General features: G+C 34.5%; 1 protein-coding gene across 1 annotated transcript in view; it reads left to right on the top strand.

Moving 5' to 3' along the window:
• Positions 1–601: 601 nt before the first annotated feature.
• FARSB (phenylalanyl-tRNA synthetase subunit beta) overlaps positions 602–16,150 on the top strand; it is a 34,929-nt gene continuing 19,380 nt past the window's right edge. The window contains exons 1-11 of the mRNA XM_015817858.1: positions 602–708; positions 1,766–1,821; positions 3,257–3,411; positions 4,812–4,884; positions 5,204–5,319; positions 5,663–5,813; positions 7,572–7,680; positions 9,203–9,273; positions 9,785–9,846; positions 9,933–9,984; positions 11,015–11,076. Coding sequence (XP_015673344.1) covers positions 651–708; positions 1,766–1,821; positions 3,257–3,411; positions 4,812–4,884; positions 5,204–5,319; positions 5,663–5,813; positions 7,572–7,680; positions 9,203–9,273; positions 9,785–9,846; positions 9,933–9,984; positions 11,015–11,076 — 965 coding nt within the window. The 5' untranslated portion in view covers positions 602–650. The remainder of the gene's footprint in view (positions 709–1,765; positions 1,822–3,256; positions 3,412–4,811; positions 4,885–5,203; positions 5,320–5,662; positions 5,814–7,571; positions 7,681–9,202; positions 9,274–9,784; positions 9,847–9,932; positions 9,985–11,014; positions 11,077–16,150) is intronic.

Raw genomic sequence — 16,150 nt, 5'->3', positions numbered from 1 at the left:
TTAAAGTTGCCAGTTTGTATAAATTATCGGGAACGATTTTATTTTACGCCGAAAGGAAATAGAAGTATAAATTAACACAATCTCATTCATAAATTCATCTGAAACTTCAAAAAAAACCAACACCTTCATTCTATTAAAATTGATTTACACATCGTACTTGCCTATCTCAGAGCCAGTATTCAATTTAATGCCAACATGTTAGATTGTACTAATTTACTGCAAAAGTAACTTACAAGTTGTTTCTTGCTACCAAGTTGACACACGGTGCTACGGCGAAGCCCATTCTACCCTATTTACTGTTCGTAAATCTATGGATCAAAATATGTCCCTTTCCCCGTCTGATAAAGTGGAACGGTTAGCTGTCCACGACATGCCTTATCAACGTAAAACAAACTTTATACAAGTTTCTCTCTGCCAGATTTTCACCACTTTAAGAGCACAGTATTCTGACGGATTTTATACTACCTTGATTCTTCTGGAGGAAGGAGATGAAGGAAGAGGTCGCCGAAAAAAGCAGCCTTGGATCGGGCAGAGATTTAGACAGTAGTCATTAACGTCAGGGAGTTCAAGTCCTGGGGCCTTCCTTACTGACAGTGAGCTTGGCGCATGCGCCGCGAAGGAAAATAATTGGCAGGAACTGCTAGTGAGCCATGCCGACTGTCGGCGTGAACCGAGATCTGCTTTTTCAAGCCTTGGGGAAAAGTTACAGTAAGGAAAAGATTGGGGGCTTGTAGTGAGCGTGTCTTTTGGTCAGAAGAGGTGGGGAAAGAGGCCGTTGCGACTGATATTTTGCACTAGATATGGGGCAGTTCGGTTATGGGTAAGAAAAGGACACCTTGGTAGATTTAGAGCAGGGGTAGTCAGCCTTGGCTCTTTTATGACTCGTGGACTTCAACTCCCAGAATTCCTGAGCCAGCTTAGGTTAGCTGGCTCAGGAATTCTGGGAATTGAAGTCCACGAGTCATAAAAGAGCCAAGGTTGACTACCCCTGATATATACCATAGTATAGGAGAGAGCATAGTTTAAGAAAGCTCATGTGCAAATAGTATATAACCCTTTATTATTATTAGTTTGTAATAATAATAATAATAATAATAATAATAATATAATAATAATAATAATAATGATGATGATGATGATGATGATGATGTTGGAAGGGACCTTGGAGGTCATCTAGTTCAACCCCCTGGTCAGGCAGGTAATCCTGATTTAGAGCATAAAGGAGCCTTCATAAAGTTCTCTCAGCTCAGGGGCGAAAAGGTACATTATTCTGCCCTGATTTGGTACTTACCAAATATATTGGACTACAGCCCCCACTGCTTTCGACCATGTCTATTGTGGTCTTGGCAGTTGTGTACCCTGCACATTCAGCCAGTACCAGGGTGGAGAGAGATTAAGTGACAAAAGGGTAATGGGAGGAGGCGGGAGGGGGGGACTTTTATTTTTATTTATTTATTTTATTTATAATTTGATTTATATCCCGCCCTTCTCCACACCGGACTTATTTTCCAGCAGGAAGCCAAACATAAACAGCCTTACTTATTGATTAATACAGATTATTGACCCATGATAGCTATGAAAATGGAAGGATATTACATTGGCTGCTTATCAAAATTGCATCATTTCCTATTGCTTTGTGCCACCTCTGAAGTCCTTCTGAATGACAGTTAACCAAATATTAAGATGAAATCAGTTATCTTTTTCTAAAAGATGCATGAATTCCATTTCAATTGGTAACCAATCTTAAAAACAATATTTTTTGCAGCTGATGAAGAATTTGATGAACTGTGTTTTGAATTTGGTTTGGAACTTGATGAAATTGTAAGTATTTTTACTGTTATATTTATTGTAGACTCACAGTAGATGTGATACATGTAATGTAATGCAAGAGTCATATAAAGCATTTCCCCCTAATTCTTCAGGATTCTGTTTTGTAAAAAAAATCCTTACTTAACAATGAAAAAAGAGTGGATCTAATTATGCTAGTACTTCCTTCTTTTTCAATAATATGTTGAGCATCTAGAAATAAACAAGATGATTACTGGAAGCCAGCATGGGTATGTTAAGACAACATACCCATGCCAGACAAACTTGATTGCCTTCTTTTATAAAGTGATTAAATTAGTGGATCGGGGAATAGTGTGGACCAACTGCATTCAGCATGTAGTTCTCAATGGAGCTACATCTACATGGAGGGAAACAAGCAGTGGGGTATCTCAAGGTTCTGTTTAGATTAGATTTTTATTCTGCCTTTATTATTTTATCAGTAACTCAAGGCAGTGAATATACATAATATTCCTTCCTCCTATTATCGCAACAAGAACAACCCTATGAGGTAGGTTTCTATTATATTTTTGTGACACTGCAAAGGTGTTTTTTTTTAAAAAAAGGAGGCTCCATTTTTTTAAGGAGGTTCCATTTGTTTGCAGAGTTTATGAAGTCTCCCTAAAATTGAGCCCCCTACAGGTTCATAAGAAAAAGATCTGTTTTGCCAGGAGGGTAGCTCTAATCCTTTATCAGGCTAGGTGCCTCTCTTAGAAGCTGCAAAAAACAGAAAAGTAAATTGGATGTTGCTGGACTCTGGAATAGATTGAGTACTGCAAGTCCTTTGGAGGGAAGGAAGCTGGACATTTGCAGGCTTTGGCCAGCCTGATCTCCCCTTGCTTGCTGGATGGGAAGGCAGCTGGAGCTTGAAAGGTGCAGCCAGCTTGGTCTCCCTTTGATTGCTGGATAGGAAGGAAGTTGGAGGCTTGCAAGCTCCAGCTGATTTGCTCCCACCAGAGCTGGCCTAATCTCCTTGGGTGGATGAGTGGCTGCAGAGACGCAGTATTGTGTTGAACACTGCAGCAACCCTGTGATTTGTCATAAGGGCTAATGACTGCAAGGGTACTACAGCTGCCATAACTTTGAAACCAGTTCATAAGTAGCTTTTGGATAATCTGTCATAACTTTGCATGGTTGCTCAGTGACCAGTCATAAATTGAGAACTACCTGTATTCTGTTTTTACTGCCTTCACTATTTCAAACAAGGCATTTAGGTAGTTTCTCTTTTCCATCTTCAAGCTTCCATGAACCTCACATCCTCTCAAAAGGATTTCGAAGCACTCAAAAGCAACATTGGTAGAGCTGTATAGGAGGAGTTAAAATATTGCAAAAGGCTCATGCTGCTTGACATTGAGTTTTTGTTTGTATGCTTTATATATGTATATTTATAAGTTTTTGTTTGTATGCTTTATATATGTATATTTTATTTTAGACCTCCGAGAAGGACATAATAAGCAAAGAAAAAGGTGATGGAAAAGCAGAGGGCGCATCAGAAACCATTCTGTATAAAATTGATGTTCCTGCTAATCGATACGATCTCCTTTGTTTGGAAGGCCTAGTCAGAGGTCTTCAGATTTTTAAAGAAAGGTAATACTTGACAACATTTGAGACTATTATTAAATGCTGTATTAGGCTTATAAGTAAGCAGTCAGATGAAAATGTCAACTGCTGAATAATTTTTATGTGCTTGTGCTTTAGCAACAACCTTGTTCAGCAACCGTTTGAAGTTGCGACGGCACTGAACAAGTGGTACTTACAATTGATCCTTGATATTCCAGTTCATACTATGCCCCCAATCACATGATCGTGATTTGGTTGCTTAGAAACTGGTTTGCCCTTACTACGGTTGTAGTGTTCCACAGTCACATGACTGCCATTTGCAGCTTTCCCTTTTGGCTTTCCACAAGCAAAGTTAATGTGGAAGCTTGCAGAGAAGGTTATAAGTCACACTGATAAATCTCTCTGGCTTTCCTGTATTTGTGCCATGCAGTGCCATGCCATCAACCCCCCCAGCCTTCCGATGCTTTTGCCCACCATGCCATCCACTCCAGTAGCCTTTCTATGGTCACAATGCAGTGTGCCATCCACCTCCAGGCTTTCCTCCATTTGCACATGGCCTACAGCAGGCCTTCCCCCAACTCATATGCAGCCTGCACTGGTGATCCCAGGGCCTCTTTTTGTGTGCCACACCTTTCTTCTTACCTTGGACTGCTATTACTTCCTGATTAACAACCTGCCCATCTTAAGGTTATGTTGGTAGCCCACATTGCTGGGATTTTCATTACTAAGTGATGTGGTCATGTGAAATCGTACTCTACAATCGTATTGCTTAATGATGGTAATCTTGGCCCCAATTGCTGTTGTAACTCAAGGTCTACCTGTATCCTTCCAAGGTTGGTAAAATGAGGGCCCAGATTGTTGGGGGCCGTATGCGTACTCTGTAAACCTCTTAGAGAGGGCTGTAAAGCACTGTGAAGCGGCATATACAGTAAGCCTAAATGCGAGTAAAGGATAGGTTCAGAAATAACTAGAAATTCAGGTTGCTTGAACTGCTTTAGGTACATGTAATTTATATTTGCCTTGGTTTAAACAATATGTGAAATTATAAACATTTAATATTTTTAGATAGGTAGCTTCAGGAAAAGTAAGAAATTGAAAAAAAATGTGAAAAGATATGACAAATTATTTCCGTATTGTTGCTCAGAAAGCTATTTAATAGCATTTAAAATATTTAAGACACAACTAAGCCTTTATGTATGATTAGAAATCTGATAATGGCAGCAAAAAAATATCTACTAGTGATAGGCAAAGTATTTCAATTTTTTAATTTTTTTAGCTCAAAACAGCTTTTCGAATCATGCTGGAAGTATTTGTATGTTTCTGTGTGCTAACTGGATATCAGTTGGATGAGGGAAAAGCATTAAGGTGGAGCCTGCTTTTTTATGTCTCCAAAACGGATCTTTAACATTAAAATCTCATTATTTTAGAATAAGGGCTCCACGATACAAAAAAATCACACCACCCAATGGTGAAATTCAAAGACTTACCATTAGTGAAGAGGTAAGTAAAGCTGAATCCTCATCTTGATGCATACATTGTAAATAAATGTTTTTCAAATTTAAGTCAATTTTTGTAGAGATTAGCTAAGAGTCAGTAAACATAAAATTGCTGTTATATTGATTAATTGTACTGCTGTTTCTTTCCTTTGAATACAGACATTTAAAAAATACTTATTTTTAAAATATTCAGGATTAGTTATTTTAAATGTTTTGGTTTAAGATGAAGGCTTAATTTTATTAAATAGTGGATTGCTTTATGGAGCATATAATATTTTCACTCATACTGTCTTTTGCTAATAATTGTATCCATTTTATGGCAGACTGCCCAAATCCGTCCTTATGCAGTGGCTGCAGTTCTTCGTAATATAACTTTTGTCAAAGACCGTTATGATAGTTTCATTGACCTACAGGAAAAATTGCATCAAAATATATGCAGGTTAGTTGTATTCTGAAATTTATTTTTAGTGAAATATTAAAAAATATTTGTGAAATGTTTTATAGCATCTTGAATTAGAATGTGTTTAACCTGAAAATGCTGAAGAACTCTTGTTTTTATGTGGTATTTTAAAAAAACAGTTGTATGTAAAAAGGAAAGGAAACTTCTGCATATAATATGGATGTATTCATTTTTAAGATGCAGGTTACAGTGTATTATTTATGAATAATATTTATTACACAAGAATATAACAACTGTCATTTTATCCCTATTTTATCAGTACCCCGTGTAATGGATATTTAGTAGATAGAAAAGATGTTAATTCATTTTGTTTTCTTTTTAGGAAGAGATCGTTAGTTGCAATTGGTACCCATGATCTAGATACAATCTCTGGCCCATTTATTTATACAGCTAAACCACCAGCTGAAATTAAATTCAAACCATTGAATCAAGATAAAGAATACAGTGCTCCTGAAATCATGGAAATGTACAGGGTAGGTTACTTTAAAACAACAAGATATATTTCCATTTATTTATGATTTGGTACAATTTATTTGGTTACCTATCTCAACATAATGACCTTCGGTGAATACAATATATAAATACAAACAGCATCACATGAAAGTATAAACAAGAACTGAAATGTCTATAAACTGGAAAAAAATAAACGTACATAAACAATACAAAGTAACTGAGGTTCCTAATGAACTCATAGATTTGGGAAAACGGTAACCAGCCTTATATACTGCACTGAACTAACATCCAGCTTTTATAACTAGGAATGTTCCAAAACATTTGACCCATAGTAGAAAAACATTAGATCGTCCAGTAAACTTTTGAGCATTGCTAATATATAGGTTTTATCTTTTTGTAAATTCATTTCTGACCTCATAGTACTGCTGCTCCTTGAAGTAGAGTGCTTGCCCTAACTATGATTTGTTTATTTAGATGTCATAGCATAGAACTCTGCTTGCAGACCCACTTTGTGGCTTAGAGACATTACAGAATAGTTTTATCTGAAAGCCTTTGGTATAACAATCTTGCTAAAGCTAAGTAGCTGTTGCTTACATTGATGTTTGGATTAGAGACCATTGATTGGTCTTCACATATCTTATGCTTCATAGAATCATAGAACTGGAGGGGATCTTGGAGATCTTCTAGTCCAACCTCCTGCCTAAGCTTCTTGGATTTAAAAGGCAATATATAAATATATTCTATTTACAAAGGAGTCTGGCATCAACATGAGCTTCCCGGGGTTGTGCCCGGATGCCCCCTATTGTGATCGTTCTGGAATATCTGGGGATGGCTGTTGCTCCAGAAGAAAAAATTCTGCCCAGACAAGTAGATAGATTGGCACCATTTGTTTTTGAATAGGGAAATTCTTGGAATCTACAGAATTATTCTCCAGGAATAAACTTTGAATGTCTCTATTTTTCCCTCCTTTGATAAATGTTATTAGACCTCAGTGATTTTTAAGTACATGGAGCTACTCCCAGCAAAGAAAAAAAAAAGAAAGACATAAAAGGAAACTCTTTATAAAATGGATGATGAATCAAAATACATGAGTCTGATATATGCATACCAAAGCTAGCAGTCATTGACCTGAGTGAACAAAAAGATAGTAAAACAGAAGATGGGAGCAAAAATAAGATTATAGGTTTAAAGCAAAAGTAGTTCTCAAATAAATAATCCTTCATGTATTTCTCTATACTTTCCCTGCCAAATTTGCTTTAATGGTTCCATTTTCCCAACCATTTGGGGCATTGGCCTGAAATCTTACGTCCAGTAAGACAAAATCTGCATTTAATGTTTTCTCCCAGAATGGATAACATTAGAAATTTATCTTCTGGTGATATTGTAAAATTATTGCACTGTGTTCACAGTGTAGTGGGTACTACATACTGTTATGAATTTGTCAACATTCAAACTCCTTAATAGTTTCTGGTTTTATACAGATTAAGAATAAACTGAAAACCGGTTGAGTTTTTACAAATAGTTTTATGTTTAGTTTTATATCTGCTCATAGACTTTTGAATAAGGAATGTGCCAGAAGGAATATACTAAGAAATAAGTGAATTGCTGATCACCTTCCTAGTATATAGTAATATTTTCCTATGAAAAAATTGTTCATATATAACATGTATGCATTGCTTCTAGGGATTAATGTATGTTATACAGATATTATCAGATGATACTGTGCAATGGTTTCTAAGGAAAGATATAAACATTAATTTAACTTTTGTTTGTTTTAGATGGATAACCATCTTAGACACTATCTACATATTATTGAAAATGAATCACTTTATCCAGTTATCTATGATAACAATGGTGTTGTTCTCTCAATGCCACCAATAATTAATGGTAAGATTTTTCTTAGCAGCATTTGTTTTAACCTCAGTATATGAGAGAAATAGGAAATGGCACACTGTTATAGTCTGAAATTTGTTCTGTTTATTTCAGGACATACTCCTCAATATAAGATATTTTTTTATGTTTCTAAGAACCTCTTTATGCTTTTTAAATAATAATCGCAAGGTCTGATTGTTTCAACTCTTTAACAGAAATGGAATATAAACTTTTTTAAAATTTTAAATTGGCTGAAGTTCTCATATGTACTAATAAAGGAGAATATTTGTAGTTTAGGATGGACATGAGGGATCCTTGGTGCTCTCTGAGCTTGCTTGTTTCTTGCAGACTTGATGATGTTACCTGGTTTGGATAATGAAACGTCTGCAAGAAAAAAAAGCAAACTCAGAGAGCACCAAGGTTCTCATATGTACACTTAGGTATAATCTACTCAGCAGATTAGATGCTAGTAGCAGATTGGATCCCTCTTCTGTCTGCATCCTTCCCATGTACTGTATATCTGGAACACATTTGGGAAAAGCTTCCAGGATAAGAAAACAGAAAATCTGTTATAGGTACAGATTGAGGCTCCTAGTGAACCCTCGTGGGAAGTGCATTTGTACTTCACAGGAAGCCAGAATTTCAGAATTCTTGCTTACAGAGGAGGAAGCGAAACTGCTACTGTACACTGTTCAGATTGCAGTCATTCATTCCTGTTATGAAGCAACAGAGTTAATGAATTCTGGACAGCAGTAAGTCATAGTTTGTTTTTTCTTGTGACATAGGAACTGGGGATTCTGGTCTGTGAAAACATTTATAGAACTTATGACACACAGTAATCTTTGTAATTTCAGCTCCTTAAGAAAATACAATGCAGCATAATTTAATCATATTTTTGGGATTACCCTTAATATATATCTGCATGTTCTTTAAATAAATACTGCAACGTTTCAAAGAAATATAATCTGTCCATAGATGAACCATGTTGTCTTTAGCTGCAGACAGTATTGCTTCATTTTTCAAAGAATAACTTTTGCCGTTTATTGCAGTTCAAATGCCATCAGTTTCTTAGGAAAGCCACGATATTTATGCATGCTGTAACGACAGTTAACACCATAATCTTACTATAAAATTATAGCAAATACAGAACCTTCCACTGACTACATTCTACCCTAACAAATAATTTCAGCTGCAGGGCCTGGTCTCCAAAATAATTTATGTAATGTCTACATGTCTGGATTTCAGAGTCCCTTCTTAAGAAACTACCCTGTGGAAAAATTCTCAAATATCCTGGTACAAAACTATGAACAGCTATAAACAAGGAAAAACAATAATCTACGGGACCTGTAAGCTCTTGTTCATTTAAAGAAAAATCACTTAGATCTCAGCATGCATATTTATTGTGCTGGTTGTTAGGTTTTCTAGTACTATAGCTCTAAGTCCAATATTCAGTAGAAAGATTTACAAAACTCAGTCTTTTAAATTCAAGAACATGAAAAAATTGCATCTTCAATTCCAGTATATTTCTGTTTTTTAGGTGAACATTCAAAAATAAGCCTCAACACTAGAAATGTACTCATTGAGTGTACAGCCACAGATCTTACCAAGGTAAATACCCTTGACCAGCGAAGTGTTGAGCAAAGTTAATCTTGATCTACAAATAAAATAATATGTCCCTTTGAAACTGACCTTAACTGCTGATCAGTATTTGTTTTTAGAAATGTGACTTGCTTCAAAGTGAATATAAGGAGTAAGTCTGACGCTTTATAAAAGGATTTCAAAATATTGGATCATAGCAATCAATTGTTGGGGTTATTTTTATGTCTCTAGAAATTAAAGTGGATATAAATGTATATAATGTAATGAACTGCTCAGAGTTTGGATCTTTTGTCAGTTTCATAGACATGCACACATTTCATTTGTTAATTGGTTTAGTTAGTAATTTAGTTGCCTGGCTTTTCATGACATTTTTGGAAAACTAGTAAAGTTTTTAAAGATTTCTTCTGAACTTATATTGTAATTTTATATTTAAAACATTCATTAATTTAATACAATTACTTACATGATAGTATTTAATAATTAAATACTTTAAGAAATAGGTATGCTTTCTGTCTTTCAGGCGAAAATTGTACTCGATATCCTGGTTACAATGTTTAGTGAATATTGCAATAAGCCATTCACGTGAGTTAGTCTGACTTTTCCTTTTATAACAGTATGCATGTGTGTTGTAGCCTGTGCTTTAGTTGTGTGTTTTTACTCTCTTTAAGGGCTGAAACAGTAGAAGTAACTTATCCTAATGGAAAAAGCTACATCTTTCCAGTGAGTATTATAAAACCTAAGATAAGATTTTTTATATATTTAAGAACTGGAACATTTTTAATGGGAGTTAAGACTTTTGGAAAGGAAAGTCAGTGTAGGTAATTTTTTTTCAGATATTTTGTCTTCTGAAAGTAATTCTGGATATTGTCTTTATTCTCTCCTTTGAGTTTATTTCAAATTCCAAATATTTTCAATTTGAAATTTTTTGTTGATACCTATTGTTTTGATATCTTTTCCACCCACTAGAAGTCATTTAATGAAGAGCTAAGTTTCCTACTACATGCCATTTTATAAATGCATCTAGCATATACTGGTAATATTTATGTTTTCCCAGGTTCAAAAGGTTTGCTTATGTCTAATCTATGTATAAATTCTGTAAGAGTTTTTTTTATCTATATGATGTTAAAATAAATAATTACAATCCAAAGCTTAGTTGAAATCTCAGATTTCTTATGTTCTAGTTATATATAAGGAAGCAAACATTTTTCCATCTCAGAGAACCTCTAACAGAGATATTCTTCTCATCTTTTGGAGAAGAAGACCTTCCTGCAAAAAAGACAGAGTGGAAAAACAGAACACTATGGATCTTTTCATATATTGAAAGAAAAATAACACAATTGTTAGCCAATGCAAAATATATAACATATAGTATACCAACAAAGTAGAGGCTGCACATATTTTCAATATTCCAGAGCATGAGTAACTCGGGTACCACTCCAATCTATGCCTGGCAATGCATATTGGAGAAGCTTTTAAATCCTGGGGTAGTTCATATTCATGTATAACTATTTATTTTATGCTAATATTGTGTTAAATGTTGTTCATATGATGGATGGTTATGAAAAGGATTGCTATCATATGTTTAGTCAGGAAGATTGATTACATTGTTTAATAATGATTAATAACTAATACTAATATTTTAAAATAGTATAACTCTGATTATCAATACCTAGTTGAAAACTTCAGACTGTTTATTATGGAAGCAAGTCTGTGATATTAGAGAAATGACTCGTGTTAACATCTTTTTTAGGAGCTGTCCTACCGTCGTGAAAAAATAAAACCTGAAATAATTAATAAGAAGATAGGAATTAGGTATGTTCTTTTTCTTCAAAAAATGCACATAGAATGCTATTTACAGCAACTGTGATAAGATTTTTGTGTGATTGGTTCTAACCAGTGGTCATTTTTATAAGAGTAGGCAAGACTGGTCATAATTCATTAGAAGTATATTATTTAACCAGACTTCGTGATTTGTTCTACAAACTGTAATACTATTAAATCACAACTTAGCATGTTAGCTTGCAAAGTAGTCTCTAGATTTGAGATCCTAGCTTGAATAGAATACTGTGAGCATGCTTAGGGTAAAACTGGCTTTGATTGTGCATATGGCATACTGATCAAAATGAACTGTTCGGTATTTTTCTTACCATGGGCAGAGAATGCTGCTTGTAGCATAGGTACAATTTAGGTTTGTGACCTAATCTATAACTTATCTATTTAAAAAAATTCTCTGAAGCTGGCTTGCCAAAAGCATGATGGATTGCAGAGGCCCATTTATGAGGCCCATCTGGTAATGATCTCGGTGTATAGAAGATTGCAGCTAGAACTGTAAGGCAGATAAATGGTAAACAGCATGAATGAAATGAAAAAAGATTGATACATTGTGTATCTGAGAATGTGAGCAAAAAAAAAAGTTGTAATACATCTGAATATAGATTGTCTGATTTTATAGAATTCAGTTGACAGATACTTTAATGCAATCAAAAGTATAAGTTTAAGCATGAATAGAATGGTAGCATATCCCAGAAAGCATTAATTGGCATCTAGGAGTATTGTGGGTAGTGTATAAACTTGGGAACTGATTGGTTAATGATAGTTGTATGTTATACTCCACTAAATGGTGAAAAGGAAAGAACCAGGCTTTTGAGGAAAAATTACACAATATTCTGAAAGGATGTGATTCTAGGAACAAAGTGATTAAATTAGATGACATGAATGACTATGTGTGACTGAAACAAGAGATCTAAATGAATGTTGGGACACTTGGTGAGTATTTATTTAGAAAAGATCCATTTTGAATTTAAACATCATTTTATTCATTTGTACACATGGCAAGGGAAAGAATCTAAATGCATGATTGGTTTGATTATTTCTAATACAATATACAGAGGATTAGTGAGAGATAAAAAGTGTATATAAGATCTAACATAGGAAAAACTATTTTCTTTTAATGCTAAGAGGGAATCCTGAAGAGAAAAAAATGGTTAAAAGAGAAGAAAAAGTAAAACTTTTGAAAGTAAAAATAGAACAATTACTGAAGAGAAAATATGAAAGAGAAAGTATGAGTTCTCTGTCAAAATAAATAAGATAGGTTAACAAGAAAAGGAATTTGGTTAGAATATATAAACGTATAAATGTAAACATATAAATGTAAATATAAGAATTGTAGCAGACCACAAGGTGTCACAAATCTTCTGCTAGTAAGAGCTAATAGGCTTTTAAGGGTTTATTGGCCCAGGATATTTGAGAGTTTAGTTCAAATTGACAAGGATGTCAGGGCCCTTAAATTGTGCAGAGATATAAAAACGATAGCACACAAACAAAAATTAAATCTGGTGCTGTTCCAATTAGATAATTGTCTAGTTTTTTGCCAAATTACATACAGTCTTTAATCAGATTTTCCTTCTGATTTCAATTTCCCTAGATGTGCTTTTTTGTTTTTCTGGAAGTTCCAAAGTTCAATTTGGAGTTAAAAGAGAATGATCTCAGCTTTCTCCTCCTCTCCTTCCTGGCACACAGCTTCTTGGTCTTCTCCCATCCTCTGGAGATCTGCTTGCTGTCTTGTAAAAGCACAAAGTCTCTTCCTTTTAAAGAGGGAGAGATGTGAGATTTCACTTTTTACGTGATAAAGACCAGGCCTCATTCTTAGTCTATTGGAACTAGTTGCTGTTAGTGAGTGTAGGCAAGGCTTTCCAACCTGTCCATTCCCTAGAACAGGGGTAGGCAACCTTGGCTCTTTTCTGACTCGTGGACTTCAACTCCCAGAATTCCTGAGCCAGCATGGCTGGCTCAGGAATTCTGGGAGTTGAAGTCCACGAGTCAGAAAAGAGCCAAGGTTGCCTACCCCTGCACTAGAATGTGATAAAATGAATAGGCCTGAATTATGGAATAGTTTTAAATTTATATTATAAAGATTAGTTATTGGATAGGCTGAATATGATAAAATATGCTGGAAGTAAAGCATGCATCAAAGTAATGCTCTAATAGTGATTTCTTGTTGAAATTCTTTGGCAATGTTTTCTTCTGTCTTTTTTTTTTAATCAGCTGTTTTCATTTACAACATGGCTTTTTTTTTTTTAACCTTCGTTTGCTTTTTTTATTTTGGGATATATATGTTTGCCTCATTTTTGACAGTAACACAGATTTAAGTACAGAGTTTTTCAGGTACTCTGTTTATCAGATCTAATCCAGTAAACCTATTCTTTATCTTTATCACATATTTATTTACTGATCGATTGAATATATAGTCAGAGATCAAAAGAAAACATAAACAATAAATCATTGCAGCTTAAACATTCAAACCCAGCATTTTCTGGCAGCAGTCATAACTGAGCATAATCTTGAAACTTTCATAGGAGTTTTGGTAGATTGGTCTGTTGCTAGAAAATGTTTAACCTATATTTCAGGCCAATTAAATGAAGCAGAGGGAAATATTAACTCAGTGCCAAATGTGAGACAATTGAAAACTCAGCAAGGTTGCAAAAATGGCTTCATCTAACCATGGACAGAAAGACCTGGGTATGGGATGTTACTGAGTTCCAATACCTCTGAGAATTAGATGTTAAATTCATTAATGTAAATCCTCCTGTATGTAAAATGGAAAGAAAGTATACTATCAATGGCTCCTTAACAGTAGTTAAATCTTCATTCTGTAGTCCAAGTCTAACTTCTCAATGAAGATAAACTGGACCCAAGCATTCATCCCCCAAAGTAGTTGTAGTAGTATTTCAAGCAACTAATTCTCATGTGTTAGAATATCTTTGTATAGAAGTAATTATTTTAGGTGTACCGTATCTAAAGAATATTTTAACAAATATTTTGATCATAAAGAAACATCTACTTTGTAACACGTGATACATCGTTTTCGAAATCGTAGAACTTAACTTTGTTAAATTACCGATGTCACATTTTTAATAGTAATTTTTGATTACTTAAAGTCATATCTAACGAGGCCTTTCAGACAAGCAATTTAATTTCTCATATCTCCTCTCCTTAATGTGCATTCAAAGAGCTATTAAAAGATAGTTCTTCAAGAGAACATTTGGAGAAAATTTAACTGAATGTTATTCTAGTCTATACACAGCACTTAGGTTGTTGCAAGGATTGGTGATAGTTTTCCTTTTTTCCTGGCTTTAATCTTACATACTTTGGTTTATTCTAAGATGCTTGGACCCTTTGGGAATTGAGTGGAATAGAAATAAATAAAGCATTATAAATATTTAATAAATCATAAATCACAGTCAGCCAAAGTGATCTATATATGTGGCTGCCAGTTTCTTCCATAAACTCTCTTTGGGGATGGAATGAATAATTGCCTAGAGAATTCTTCAGCTGGAGTATTTTCCTGCCAGAAGATTTAAAATGATACATTGCTCAAAAGTTGATTGATCTGTTTTAAAGCTGTCTTGCTCCTTAGGAAGCCTCTTCACTTGGATCATTTAGTCAACACATTTATTATAAAGGAATTTGGCAGAGAGAATTTATTGTTAATATTTAATAAGCTAATTGGTTGTAAATTAACCAGATTGGTCTTCCCTCTTTTTTGTAAATATTAAAATAGTTCTAGATTGACTTCGTTCATTGAGAATCTTTGCAGGAATTTTTGTCAAATTTTGAATGAAGTCAACTAAATTCCTAAAGGGGTATACCATATGATTAAAAGAATAAATTTTATCAAGAAGATTTTAAGGATTAAGACAACCAGTTGTTCCACTTGATATGCTTTTAAAAGAACCTTTTTTGCAGTAAAATTTTTATTTTATTCACTGTTAAAATATAAACTCAAAAAAAGAAAAAATACAAGAACAGAGAAAAACTAAACAAAACATTAAAAAAAAGAATGTAGGAAAAAAATAGGGGGGGACACATACACATAGATTGTACCGCCTAGTTGAATACCGATAAATATATTTAAAGTATAATAGTTTCCTCACTTGCAACCCAACCAATTTGACCTGACATCTGTCTAATATATATATAAACTTCAAAGCCCTCTGTTAGCAATATATTATTGTATATCACAGAAAGTCAACAGTGGCTTCTAATCTACCGTAAACCACTATAATTGTTGTCTATGGAGATTTTCAGTCATCCAGGTCATAGTTATCCCAAAGAGGCAACTGGACTTCCTTGTTTTTCTTTGAAGACGTTTCACTTCTTATCCAAGAAGCTTCTTCAGCTATGACTGGATGGTGGGGAATGGAAAGATTTATACTCCTGCGGACAGCGGTTCATGGTGGGGAATGGAAAGATTTATACTCCTGCAGACAGCGGTTCTTTTGCATTCTTTTAGCAAGTCATTAAAGCTACCTGGAGGTTTATCTGTGTCTTCAGGGTCACCTGAGTAGTGCAAATGGGTGTGGAGCCTTCTTGGAACTGTTGAAAGGATTATGTTGTAGACTGAAGATAGATGATGTCGGATCCCTCCCCCTCTGACCCATCTTTCAAACCAGTGCTCCTCTCTGTCCAAAATGTGGACTTTGCTATCTTCGAAAGAGTGGCCTTTGTCCTTTCCATCTGCATTTAAACGTCTTCAAAGAAAAACATGGAATTCCAGTTGACTCGTGAAAAAATATCTTTAGGACACCACAATTGTTATTTCTGGTCCATCTAGAATTAAATATCCTCACTTGATTCTTAATAATAAAGCTTTTCCTTAAAATTTTAATTTTAACCGGGATCTTTCCCAATTTTAAATAGGGATAATTTTTAATGATTTTAATAATGTCACAGCTACAAATATTTGGTTTTAATTGGCTTTTATAGGGGAAATGTTGTGTGTGTTGTTTGTATTGTGTTATTTTAATATGCTGTGAGCCGCCCTGAGTCCCGTGGGGAGAAGGGCGGCATATAAATTATGAAAAATAAATAAATAAATAAAAATAAA

Source organism: Protobothrops mucrosquamatus, unplaced genomic scaffold (assembly GCF_001527695.2).
Source record: "Protobothrops mucrosquamatus isolate PMUCROS unplaced genomic scaffold, P.Mucros_1.0 scaffold642, whole genome shotgun sequence".
Classification (NCBI taxonomy): domain Eukaryota; kingdom Metazoa; phylum Chordata; class Lepidosauria; order Squamata; family Viperidae; genus Protobothrops; species Protobothrops mucrosquamatus.
The sequence above is the reverse complement of the archived record's forward strand: the minus strand, read 5'-3'. Positions and strand labels throughout refer to the sequence as shown.